Source organism: Triticum aestivum, chromosome 3B (genome assembly GCF_018294505.1).
Source record: "Triticum aestivum cultivar Chinese Spring chromosome 3B, IWGSC CS RefSeq v2.1, whole genome shotgun sequence".
Classification (NCBI taxonomy): Eukaryota; Viridiplantae; Streptophyta; class Magnoliopsida; order Poales; family Poaceae; genus Triticum; species Triticum aestivum.
In genome coordinates, this window is record NC_057801.1 from 385,139,822 (window position 1) to 385,153,763 (window position 13,942).

At 46.7% G+C, this 13,942-nt stretch overlaps 1 protein-coding gene and 1 long non-coding RNA gene across 2 annotated transcripts; both read left to right on the top strand.

The window, feature by feature from the left end:
• Window positions 1-3,795: 3,795 nt before the first annotated feature.
• LOC123069973 (putative transcription factor bHLH041) lies at window positions 3,796-7,580 on the top strand. Its single transcript, XM_044492974.1, has 4 exons — window positions 3,796-4,106; window positions 4,191-4,793; window positions 6,572-6,937; window positions 7,057-7,580. The coding sequence occupies exons 1-4, from the start codon at window positions 3,993-3,995 to the stop codon at window positions 7,150-7,152; spliced, it is 1,179 nt and encodes a 392-aa protein (XP_044348909.1). The 5' UTR covers window positions 3,796-3,992; the 3' UTR covers window positions 7,153-7,580.
• A 1,173-nt stretch (window positions 7,581-8,753) lies between these two features.
• Window positions 8,754-9,992, top strand: LOC123069974 (uncharacterized). The gene is made up of 2 exons (XR_006433264.1): window positions 8,754-9,147; window positions 9,298-9,992. It is a non-coding gene; the product is annotated as an uncharacterized lncRNA (long non-coding RNA).
• Window positions 9,993-13,942: the final 3,950 nt, after the last annotated feature.

Here is a 13,942-nt window from a genome sequence, read left to right on the forward strand (position 1 = left end):
TAGTAAAAGTTGGTACTCAAATGATACATTCTGCTCATTCTACTCATTGTGTCATTGTGTGTTGTTTCGTAGTTGGCCTACAAAGCAGCCATGGGCCTATAGTAGAAACAGAAATTCCATATTAACGAAAACGAATAGTTCCGTTTTCACGTGTGTTCCACCGGAAAACACCGTTCTGTTTTTTTCGTTTCCGCATGAAAAATTCCATTTCCGTTTTGCAAATTTCTGTTTTTGTTTTCATATTTCCTTTTCGTTTCCATTTTTCCTCCAAAAAAGCGGAAACTTTCCACTCCATTTTCATCCCTAGGCGTGTGTGTGTGTGTGTGTGTGTGTGTGTGTGTGTGTGTGAATTGGAGACACAAATTTTAAGCTTAAGTACCACTTTTATGGATTTGCAGATAAAGTAGGTTCTCTAGATATGCAACTAGATGAACACAACCTATATGAAAAGCATGCTCAAAGTAATGTAAGCCAAGCAACAATATAATTAGCAAGCCCACACGCATACAATGCAAAGTAAAGCATGAGAAAGAAATAACCACAATTGAGTCGAGTACGTGGATTTTATCCCGAAATTCACACTTCCTTGGGGAAGTGTTAATCTCCGTTGGAGCGGTGCCAGTGCCAAGAATAAGAACAGGACCAAGTGGCTCACCGTGTTCTCCCCGAGTCACCCCCAATAAATGAGCCTTGAATCACTCAAGGTTGATATTGAAGGTGAACACCACACCTTTACATACGTCTCCAGAGCACACCACAAGCAAGAAGCTTCCAGAGGAATCCAAACCTCCTAGGATCCCAAAGCTCCAGAGTAACAAGTTGTTGGTCAAGAAATCACGCGGGGAAACCGAATCGGTTTGGTCAAGTTGTTGAATGGTCATTGCTCCCTCAATCCACAAAGTATTAAAGAGTTTGCGTGGAGGGATTGACAGATATGAGAAAAATGTTAGGTTTGAGAATGGTGGTGGTTCACAAGAAAAAAATATTAGAGTTGGAGGTGGAAGGATGAGTTCTTTTATACTGTTCCTCACTATGTGACAGTTTCCAACAGATAGACCCCATGAGTAGAAGCCAAAGCGGCCTCGTGCGTGCTGCGGGTGGGGGGGTGCTAAGACCCCATGGGAACAAGGTGTCAAGAGAGTTATGAGCTACCCCGTGCACACGACAGTTAAGAACCCCATGCACACGGGGTTCCAAAGAGTTGGCCACTAGCCCGTGTGCACGAGGGCCCCCATGAACACCATGTATTAGATGCGAAAACCTGCCCCCTCCTAGGGAGGAGGCCAAATAAGAAGAAGAATGCAGGCCCCCTCTCTCCCTCTCTTCTGGTCATGCTAGATCATCGCCAGGGGAACCATCAAACTGCCATCATTTCTATCAACTTCACCGACATATCCGTCGCCTCCTCCCTCCCTATACAGTGGTCCACTCTTCCACAAACCTCCATAGTCCCCTACTTGAACATGTTGTTTGATGATACAATTGTTGTCTAATGATTTGTTGCATTCCTATTATGTCTAAGTAGATTTCTTTTGTCACATCTACTGTGGTTTGTTAGTGATCTATTATGATTGATTTGAGTTCTATTTTACGATATGTTGTGATCCTTTGGTGCCCGAAGTATGAGCGCGCACATATGTTGGACCATACTTTAGGGTTAGTAGTATGTCAAGATGAATATGCATGGGGGTCATAGTGATAGATATTACCGTGCGCAAGTATAGGAGTTGATGCATATGGGATGAAGAGGACCATAGATTTTTAATGCTATGGTTGGCTTTATCATAATAATTTTTTAGTATCTGCGGATGCTTGCTAATGATTCCAATCATAAGTACATGTTAGTCAATGGATTTTGCTTGCATAGGCCTCTCCCATATATAAACTACAGTGAAAGATTATCGGTGTTGTATCATAGCCAATTGCTTAGGGATAACTTTGAAACATCTACCACCACCGCTACTCCACACTCGTCACCCTTTAATTTATTATGCCTTTACATTCAGCAGCTAAACTTTATTTACAAGTATTTTATAATCTTGCAAACTATACCTTTTATACCTGTAAAGTATCTTTATTTATTGCATATAGGTAAAGCAAACGTTTGGTCTATGTACGGTCGTATTTTATGGACAGATAGAACCTAAGAGAATACAAATCCCTTTAGCTCCTTTTGGGTTTGACACTCCATACTTATAACCTCCACTTTGGAAAGTACTACAATACCTAGACAGAAGTCAATCCGCCAGTCCACTCCACTCCCTTCTCCGTCCACTCCACTCCCAATCCCCTCTGATCCGAATTGATGGCCAGGGACGACAACAGTGCTGGCTCCGGTGGTGAATTCGGCGACTCTGGCGATTGGTTGAGCCTTCTGTGTGAGACAGAGCCCGATGATGTGGAGGAAATCGCCCTCCGCATGGCGTTGAGGCGCTTGCAGCTCAACCAAGGCGGCAGCGGCAGCTCCTGTTTCACAGTGCCAATCGCCCGGCAACGCAGCGTTGGCGATGTCGCCGACCCATCAAGCCTGTCGCGGAGCTCCGTCCGCTTCGCGCCCGCGCCCGTGCAAGTACGCCGCCCACCTCCAGCAATGCGGGTTGAATCTTGTCCGGAAGTGGTACCCGGGCACCGCTGGGTCCTCGTGCCCACGCCGGGGCAACGTATGAGGACCCGAATCGAAGGCACGGGCAGCCCACCGGGTGCGTCAGCGGGCGAGGAAGAGGGAGGCGGCGGGAGAGACGTTGGTCACGCGTTGGGCACACGCGAGCACGCTGATGGATCCCGAGGCCATGCTCCTCGTGTCGGTCCTCCGCCGCTCTCTCATGACGGCGGAGACGGATGCGCGCCGTCTCCGTCGCAAGAATGCCAAGCCGCTTTGGCTCACCATCAAGCTATCGAAGCTTGAAGCAAACAATGAGGCGGCGGCCAAAAGGCGGTCCGCCATGCGAAGGAGCAAGGCCACCTGCTCCGAAGGCTGATGGGCCAAACATGCTCCGACGACTCCTTGACAGGCGGCTCCACCTCGAGCTTCGACAAGGACACACCACCAAATGTCGTCGTGTACATGGAGGTGGGGCACAACGACGCCGGCGACCGCAAGGGGATGGGGCCGGCGAGGAAATGTTGATTTCCTTCGCCCTTCCCCGTTTTAGCTATGTTTTGTAGTATGAATTTGCGCTGTCCGCCGATGAATTAGAATCATTGTCCGATGATGAGCTAAGGTATGATCCGGATTACTTTATGTAGTGTTGCATGGGTTGCATGCATTTGAAACTCCAGATACAAAGGACATGAATGTGGGAGCGAAAATATGAGACGTGTCCGATTAATGCCCGCAGATGGGCTCGGACGTGTCCGCGAGCGTTTGAGGGGCAGATTTGTTGTGCGTGATTGTAGATGCTCAACTAGGAGGCGCGCAAGAGAAGCTCAATGGCACATGGAGTCAATGACGCATGGGCATCGGTTTTAGCCCCACTTGTCACGGTCGCACCGAAACCTGGCCGTTTCCGGCAGTAACCAGCGGCAAAAACAACCGCACTAGCCCGAAAAAAAAAGAAAAAAGAAAATACCGTACTCGGCCGAAGAGAGGCACGTACGTGTGCGTAACGTTGATGCCCATCCCGTGGATATGTCTGCCTGCTGCTTCAGAATTTGAGCTTCTTCCCAGCAGCTTCGCCCTGCTCGCGTGCATCCAACCCACGACTTTGACCGCGCGAGCGCGACTGTTTCTATTCAACCCAGTTCGCTGCTTGCGTGCAAACCAAACGACCCACCAACTCCTTCCTTCCTTCCTCCCTCTAAAAAAGGAAAAGAAAATAAAACTCCTTCCTTCCTTCGTCCTCATGCCCCGCCCCGCCCGGCGCTGCCTTGCATATATAGCAGTTCGGCTGCCTCGCTTTGCCTCCCTGCTATACTTCTCTCTACCAGCTTACTCATCGCTCCAGATCAATCATTGGCTGGCTCCATTAACTAGTTACACTACTTGCTGAGGGATGGATGATGTGTGGTGCAGCCTCGACATGGCCGCCGACATCGCCGGCCTCCACAGCGCCCTCGCCGACCCATTCTGGCCCGCCGACCTTGACCTCATGGTTTCGACCCACGAGGTGAGCAATGTTAATTCTTGACCCTGCTTCCTTGCAAATCGAAGCGTCTGTAAATTAATACTGGTGGTTTTGGTGTACGTGTAGGTGGAGGGTATGGCGGACATGGACGCGAGCGGCTTCTTCGTAGGAGGAGGGGATGACCGCTTCATGCTGCCGTCGTCGACGACGTCGTCACTCTCGTCGAAGCGATCACTCTCCCTCGACAGCGGCGGCTCCTCAGGCTCGGGGTCTTTCTCGCTCGACCTCGCGGACGCCTCGCGGTACCAGGCGCCGGCGCTGCCGGTGCCGCACAACCCCTTGGCGGGCGCCGTCGACCACGACGACGAGGCGATCATGCGGGCTATGATGGCGGTCATGTCTTCGTCCTCTGCCTCCCCGTCCTCCTCGGCATCCTCCCATCCGCAGCCCTTCCGCCGGGAACGGGACAGCAACATGCAACAACAGTCAGCAGCCATGGCGCCGCAGCTGCGTGGAGGACGAAGTGGCCACGTGATGGTGAAGAGCAGCCTCTCCATGTCGCCGGAGAGAAGCAGCAGCGGCGGCCGGGGACAGCAGCAGGAGGATCCGACGAGGGCCGCGAGCGGCAACACCGGCCAGCTCTACCACATGATGTCAGAGAGGAAGCGACGGGAGAAGCTCAACGACAGCTTCCACACGCTGAGGTCGCTCCTTCCCCCCTGCTCAAAGGTATAAACATCACCATCATATCACATCCACTCATTCACAAATCTTAAGCAAGCATCCAACACCACCGGCTACAACATTAATTACTTCCTTTCGTTACTGCTAACTCCCTTTCAGTTTACAAGTCCTACGTGTATACATAGGTTGTCAATTTTATCACCCAAATATAAACTATATAATACAGAAATTACTATACCTTTTGAAAATAGAACATCTGAAGTTTATATTAATATATTTTTTATAATATATGATTTATATTAGGTTGGTCAAATTGACGATCTAGAGGTACGCGCGCGCCCTGTAAACTGAGAGAGAGGGGGTACAAGTATTCGTTCGGAAATTTAAACTAAAAACACGTCAGTTATTTCCAAACGGAGGGAGTACTAAAGGTATACTACCGGTGAGTTAAGGCCGTCGACCCAGTCTCCAGTGTACAAATATGCTCCTCTGTTTTATTTTCAAGGATGATGATAGATCCTCTCTGTTTGCTGAAAAGTAAGTCTCGGTACTTCCCGTCCCGATCTGTCAAGATCATTGTTTGCTTCTTTTAATCACTAGACAATGACATTGACAAAGGAAGGTGATCAGAAGGACCACTAGGTTATACTCCCTCCGTTCCTAAATACTTGTCTTTCTAGAGATTTCAACAAGTGACTACATACGACGCAAAATGAGTGAATCTACACTTTAAAATATGTCTACATACATCCGTATGTTGGGTTTATTTGAAATGCCTAGAAAGACAAGTATTTGGGAACGGAGGGAGTAGATAAGAAAAGGATCACTCGTACATCTAGCTATATGCGTAGTCAAGCTGGAAAGGAACAAACATGGAAGCTTCAAAAGAAACTAGACTTTCTGAATAGATGCTACTTTAGCTTCCCTCCTTATTTTTTTTTCCATAGTAGTAATATGATTTGAACGCACTTGTGTGGGAACAGTAGCATGCAAAAGGCTTATTGGTCCTGTAGTATTTTGTGTCCAACCGTGACCATAAATTTAACTAACTAAATATAAGTTTTATGTATTAAAAATATTTGAAACTTCTTTCGAATACGAATCCAATGATGTAAATTTTGTGGTGTACAATTTATATTTTGATGGTTAAATCTGTGATCAAAGTTTAACCAAAAATACACCGAGGAGGACAAATGGAATTATGCAATGATAAAGATCACTAGGATGCTTTAAATATAAGAGAAAGATATGTTATCTTTAACTTTTAGGACTTCAACAATGATTGTATATTTCACTACAGTGAAGCCATGCCAATTTGTAAAGGAGGACTTCATCGGAAATCTAGCGTACTGTCGGGTCAAGAGTTCTTGTTTACTCCCTAAAAACGAATTACTGTTTAGAAGCTATAAGGACATTGGCAGTTTAGAATAGGAAAGCCACCGGAATGAGGGGCCATGCTTTTTTCAGTGGCCCACAGATAGAATAATTGACAGACATGTTAGGTGCCAAAGATATAGCAAGAGAATAGCGGCAAAAGACAAATATATACTCCAAACAAAAAAGCACATCATTTCACTACTTTGTACGACTAATTGGAGTGGTTGCTAGGAAAGAGCAACCAGTTGTCGCCATTAGGCAGGCAAAACCGTCCTTGTCAACCGTGTAAACTAGTATTAAGCAAAACCATTCTTCCAGCAAAATCATGTACATAACCTAGAGTCAGAGGCCCACTTGCCATCAAGATCTTTAATCATGAGGAAGCTTTAATTTTTAGTTTACATCTAGTAGCTAACTGACCAAACCACATGCATGGTATCGCGCAGAAGGACAAGACAACGGTGCTGACCAAGGCGGCGGGGTACCTAAAGACGTTGGAGGCGCAGGTCTCTGAGCTGGAGGAGAAGAACAATAAGCTGGAGAAGCACATCCCGACCTACGACTGCGAGGAGGACGTGCCGCACCAGCAGAGGCGGCAGAGGGCCAAGGTCCAGATCACCAAGGCGGCGTCGGACGAGGTGGTGAACCTGACGGTGATGGTGATGGTGGAGTGTGACGTGGTGGAGCTGGTGCTCCGCATCCTGGAGTGCCTCCGGTGGATGGAGCAGGTCAGCGTCATGTCCGTCGACGCCGACACCTACTCCCCGCAGGTGTTGCTCAAGGCCATAGCCAGCATCAAGCTCCGGATCGTGGTACGTCGGTGTGGATTTCATTTGTTCCTTGTTTCCTCTTTAATTCATTCATGATGACTGCATTTCTCGTCTCGGACAAAAGCAACTTCATCTTACTGGTGGTATGTACGTATATGCAGGATAACGACTGGAACCAGGCCTTGTTCCACGAGGCCATGACCAAGGCTGTTAACGATGCAACCGCGTCTCGTCCTCCGCTCGTGCTCACCGCGTAATATGCAGGACGAGGAAGGATATGTGTCCTGATCCCGAGGAGCAATTTGTAGCCATACGGTCATATAGACATCCAAAGGTTAGGTTAGAGGTTGGATGTAACGTAGAAGCGGTAATCTATTTGCAATAGTCGGACGGGCGCCCCTGATGAGTCACTCTGCACCAAAAAGATCAAGAGCAGAAAGAAGTCTTCCGTGGGAGCAGCAAGAAATGTTTGTATCGGATTCCTGGAAGATCGGAACCAAACCGCCGACGAGGGATTATAGCCATATAAGGGCATTACCAACCTCCGCCAAGGGATAGAAGATATGTCGGAGCTCATTCCCATACCTTGGATTGGTAGATATGAAAACGACATTGTAAATCTCAATGCTCATCAGTAAGGATAGGTAGGCATAATGCAGACAAATTACCTGTTAGGCGGCGTGAACCTGGATAAAATCATTGTATCACCTTCAGCACTGACGAAATCCCTTCGGGCAGCACCCCTTTCTCCACCTACTTCCACGATAAACATCAGACTGTAGGATCGATGAACCACCATTCGTCGACATTTAGCGCCCACCGTGGGGCCCGAACGGATCGCCCTCACTAATAATCCTTCTCATGGAGTGCAAACTTGCCGACGAAAGGGAAAGGTTGGGAGCTAACCGCCACCTTAATCCCAAGGAGGCCTTTGTCAACCAAACTCCGGGACGGAAACCATCTAGCATCGGCTTGGGTCCTCCCGGACCATCTCGACGTTGCATGGAGATGACTCCTTAGCTGGGAATATAGGCTTGCGGTGCACCCACCTATCTCAACTTGACCAACGGAGGGGGGGGTCTCATGTTGTTGTGGTATCCCGTTAGCTCGACCTAGGCGACTGTCGCTGGGGTCGAAACCCTGACAAGGGATAAGGTTGCACATCAGATACCCCTCATGGAGAAAATTACTTTTCTGACCTTTTTGGCAAACTTGATCACAAATTGACCCTGTTTTGGAAAAAATTATGTATCTGACCTTTTTGATCAAGCCAACATTCTTGACGTTTGGTTTGCACTGGAGACACCGCGGTCGGCGGCGTTATTTTCATAGCGCATGCCCAGCTGGCCATTAGACGTGGCAAACTCAAAAACGCCGAGGTGCGTGTATGCTTTCCGAACCCAAACGCGAGAAACCATGGCGTTTTCATACGCGCACACTTGGCGTTGAAATGGATTCACTAGCACATTGTACTCACGCATTGCATGGAATGTACTCCCTCCGTTCCTAAATATAAGTCTTTGTAGAGATTTCACTATGGACCACATACGGAGCAAAATGAATGAATCTACACTTTAAAATGCATCTACATACATCCAGATGTGATCCGTAGTGAAATCTCTACAAAGACTTATATTTAGGAACGGAGGGAGTATCCAACATGCACGGACATGCATACTAAAATTTAATGTTGATGGATAATAGATGGTGTTGGTGGTCGACTAAGCCAACCGCATTTTTCGAAAAGGAGGATTACTTCGATTTCTCCATCAAAATGATGCATGCAGTCATCTCTATTTCTAGTGGAGCACTTGGTAGCCTGGTATGGTTTATTTTTTTCCCACCTCCCACCATCCTCTTCCACTAGTTTTCTTATCCATTGGTTTATTTTTTTTCTCTTCACTCTTTTCTTTCAAAAATCAACATTTTCCTAATGTACCCTTAATGTACCAAAGATCACGGATCTAACTTTCCTAACTTATTGAAATCAACCGATCTCTCTCATTAACAAATAATAGATTTTCAGGAAACAAATACCGGATTTTAAGGAAATTAACAAGTAAACCATGACAATAAAATTTTATTGTGAAAGTGTATCTCTACTCCTAAAGAGGAGTCGGTACTTCGTTCCTTAGTACTCCAACATCTATCCCCGCACATCCCCACCGATCGATCCAAGGATCTTCTGGTCGCTCCTCTCTTTTGACAAGTTCTGATTCAATCAATCGAGCCATAGCGAGATTCGGTAATTGGTAATATCCACCTTTGTTCCTCTTCTCCCTCCCGCATGTTCCCTTTCCCCGACCCCTAGTGGCCGAGTGCCGCCTCCGCCGGCCATCATCATCGAGTACCTTCGGGTGTTGCCGTCGTCAACCAACTCACCGTAGACCACGATGCTGTAGGACTGGAGGGAAGGAGGAGCAGAGGATGGAGCGTCGCATCTGCAGCTGCCCGCCGTCGAGTCGAGGGTCGACCGCCGCCATCTCCACCTGCCCATCATCGACCATCTCCTCGCCGGCTGCACCTGCACGCCGTCCCCCCTGCACCCTGTTTGATCTTCTCTGTTTGAGATCCTATCTCTGACCGAGTTATTCAGTGCCAAAATTTTCAACAACTAGTACTGAATTATTAGCAGTTAGTACTGATCTATTGAGTGTTGAATAAACCTTTCTTAAGCTTATTTATTGTCGATTCCATCCTCTTTTGAAACAAAGATTCTGACTGTTCAAAATTTATCTCATATATATTGTATTCTTGGTCCTTTTTTATAAAATATTAAAATTTGGTCTGTTTGTACAGGACGCCGAATACATCGGCGTAATAAGAGCAGGAAACTCGTGAGAATTGTCCTAGACGGGAAGAGAGAGGGAGGAGGATACGTCCATGCACGCGGGTGCTACTGGTTAATCTCTGCTAATACTCCAGTGGACTGTCTGCTGATGCTAGACTGCGCCTGGGATCTATTCTCCTGTATCTAAACTCTTCCATTCTTACCTGAAGAGAAAACTAAGATGTGCAACTGCATGTTGTTTATGTTATGTCCAAACTGTTTTTAGTTAGCTTCTAAGAATATGGTATAATACATTGGAAAATATTACATTGTGCAGGCATCCAACTCGGAATAACTCATGATTTCTGCTGAAAAAACACTCGCTCTAAATAACCTTCCCATGGAATTGTTTGATCTGCATGCAATGTGTCGTCTCTGATTCTACATCAATTGAGTTTGCACCGCGATCGCTCAAATGGCCTGCTGCTCGGTGTTCAGTGTTTTGTTTGATGAGCACTTGGGTGCTTGCAGGCCCAGGCGCCCAACAGAGCAAGTGGCGGGTCCTGGGTGCCCTACTAAACCATGTTATGCATTGTTTAGAAAGAGGAACTGTAGTTATTAAATCAATTTGTAGCATTTGAACGGGAAAATGTTCTTGTCATCGGAGGAAGTTAACATTCTTTCTCAAAATTGCAGGGTTTCCTTTGTTTTTGCCTGGTCACTAAACTGCGCGCCACTATGGCCTTTGTATATCCATTTGATGAATGTTGTACCAAGTTGAAAACAGACCCCCCCTCCCGTGTCACTCGTGCGAGCGACCCAGAGGGGAATCCTAGACGCCGGACCCAACACGCCCCCTCCCCATCTTCTCCCTTGCCGCCGCCGGCCCTCGCTAACGGGCAAAGCCCGATCAGCCCTGGGTGCGGCGGGGCTTCTCTTCCCCCTCGATGTCAGCCGAGCGCAGGACGGTGGTGTTGGGCGGCGGCCCTGCATTAGCGAGGAGTGCAAGGCTTGGTGGTTGGCGGTGGCCGCAGGGCCGACGTCAGGCGCCGTGGTGAAGGGCCTAGTGGCAACGGATCTGCGCGTTGTGCCTGAAGATGTGGCGGCGGCCACATGCGGGTGGATCTCCAATTGCCCTGGGGCGGGTGGCAGGAGGGAATGCGGAAGGGTGTCGGCCTGGCCGCGCGGGCGGCGGGTTGGCGGCACGCTTGGAGATTGCTCCTGGGACCCCCCCCTCACGCGGTCCTCGGAGCGGATCTGGATGACTGCGGTCCCTCCTTGCGCCCCTTCTTGCCTCGCTAGCCCGTGCTACTGATGCCCTCTAGCTATCTGGTGGCTGGGTGAGGTTGGGGGGGGGGGACGGTGGCTCTGGATTAGGGGAATCCCTTGCCCGTCTCTACAGCCACGATGCTGTCGGCGCCCCGGGCGTCGCTCTCCTTCCTGAAGGTGGCATCGAGATCCGACACTGGCCTCTTCCTCCATGTTTTGGGTGAAAACCCCAAATCCCCGGATTGGGCGGCGATGGTGCTTCGGCGTTGTTGATCTTCTTGAAGGCGCCACCTTGGAACATCGGTGTGGTGGTCGGGCATGTGGCGATGGCGGTGGACTACCGGATATCTTAGTGGGCTCCCGCTTGGCTGTTTGCGGTTGATGTGTTCCTTGCCGACAATTGTGTCAAAGTATGGGGTGTCCCTTGCTCGGTGAGGTAGTTGTGCTCTTATTCTCTCCTTGGCAACCTATTGATCTTGTTCTTCCACTTGGGGTGAGTGGCTTTGCTTGCCGATGGTGTGGCATCCTTCGGTCCAGGATGAGACGGCATGTATGCATTCTTCAGGGGCAGAGATGGTGGTCCAATTTATCGTTGGCCTAATGGAGGTGATGGAGCACCTTCTTCCTCCGACGGCGGGCTGCTCCCTTGTCCTTGTTGTGTCGTCTGCAAGATCTTGTTCGCCGAGGGCTTTGATGCTCCAGCCAACGCTTGGGCATTCGAAGTTTGTTAGTGGCTTTTTTGGTATCTTGTATCTTTGCCATTTTTGGTGTTAGTTTATTCTTCTTCTGTACTTGGATCGATGTTGTGGTGGTTGATTTATAATATAAAGACGGGGTAACCCTTTTTCGTTTATATTCATTTGAAGAATGGATGTTTCCTACTTACTGGACATCATGCTATGGCTACAAGGCGACTCAAATTTAGTTTCAGTACTCTTCAGTGGACCGGTAAGCTATTTATCTTACTTTCACTTTTAAATTGCTTGCTGAATCACTACACGCATGTGGTCCTATCTAATGCATTTCTCTTAATTCTAAGATGTTATGAATAGGTGATTAGAGTGGATTTTTCTACTCTCGGGTGCACTAAACACGATTGGAAAACACATGATCAAACAAAGTTAAAAAAAATGAAATTTGATACATCAAACTTTATGAAATATTCGAGCTTCTTGCAATATTTCAGCCAAAAGTAACATCAGAGGAGCTCTCACAAAAAAATCAATGTTCAAAGTTTTGTGCATAGTTTGAGCAGTGATTTTGGTTTTTATGGTTAGAGCTCCTCGGATGTTATTTTACGCTGAAATTTTGCACGATGCTCAAACATTTGATAAATTTTGTTGTCTCCAAATTTTGAATTTTTTATCACGTTTTTTCAGTTTTTTGCAAAATTAGGTGTACTACACTCAAGAGTAGTCATACCTTTCCATATATCTCATGGTTTTGTGGCTTATGTCTTGGAAGCTTTTTGCCAATGCACAAGTGCAAAGTCCTTTCATTTTCCTCCTACACACCATCTCTCTTTGTATCGTCAATCATTTATGGTAACATTTGACAAAAATTATGTGTTGTGTTGGTCTCAATGGGTGGGCACAGTACTGCAGACTATAACCAAAGGCTATGTTTACAAACAAAAATTAATGATTCAAAGAAAAGGAGCAGAGCGTGCTATGATATTTACCTCAAAGGTGACGACTCAGTGAATCGAGGGACTTATTTTTCGATGAGGCCAGCCGGGTATTCCATTCCCTGCATTTCCACTTCAGTATGCTAACTTCGATCTCTGGAGTCTCGGATGCTTCTTTCTTAGGCCATTTAATTGGGTAATTATTTTTACCAGTTGGTACACATTTTTATTTCAATACGCACTCTCACATTAATATACTTTTTCTGTTCTTCAAAGTGATTTGTTGATGGTACAAGGGAATCATTGAAACAATGTCTTCTCCTCATGGATTGGACTATGTTCTTGTTATAGAGCATAATTTATTATGCGAGGCATTTGCTGTTTCAACATCTTGTCCAGGGTACATTTTCTCCTCTAAACTGAGCTGCCCCGCATACAAATTGTATGCAACATCCCCTTTTCCATAAATAAATGACATTTGCGCGGGCAGTAGGTCATGCTTGGCAGCGTCGCCTCCTCCCGGTCTTCGACACTCCTGCAGGAACTGAGTTACATAGAACACCAACAAGCGACAACAATGCACCACTCTGTAAGTTATTTTGGCTCATGTTTTGATAAATTTGAAAGTGGAGACCTGCATGTGTATATAACTATATATACTTATCCTCGTGGAAATTCAAGTTGCTATTCTTCATAGCATTAAACACACTGAATTTTACAGGAATATTGATAGAAGGATTCTATAAATTTGTTTATGACTGTATGATTATGTTTTCACTATAGTTTATGGTTTAATTTGTACCTTGCAAACTGTGCAAGTAAAATATCATTTATTTAAGAGCCAGAGAGTGTTGTTAAAATGTGGCTGATTACCTTTTAAATGCTTTTCATGATTCAATAATATATGAGTATACTTCAATGTCTACTTGATTCTTTTATATAGAATATGGACCTAGAGTCTGGGGAATGATAAAAACGTGGCTTGGTTTACATGATGTTCATCCTAAGGATTAGGGTAGCATAGTTTCCGTCAAGGAGTGGTGGTGCAACAACGCTTCCGGGAGTTCACAATATCAAAGGGCGCTTGTTTCCCTTATGCTTCTTATCTCTCGGGAATCTGGAAAAAGAGAAATGCTCGAGTGTTCCGCAACAACACGATTCCAGTCGGTGTGCTTGTGACACACATCAAAGCAGAGGTATCGTTGTGGTGCCTTGTCGGGCGAAATATTTGCGTGATATAATGCCGCAAGAGTCATGCTTGTAATTTTGCCTTTGGCGTAGATTCTTAAAACCTTCATCTTATTCAATGAAAATGGCAAGCCTTTTCACTTGTTTTTAAAAAATGGACCCAGATAGAGTGAAATGTTTAATATGTGCATAC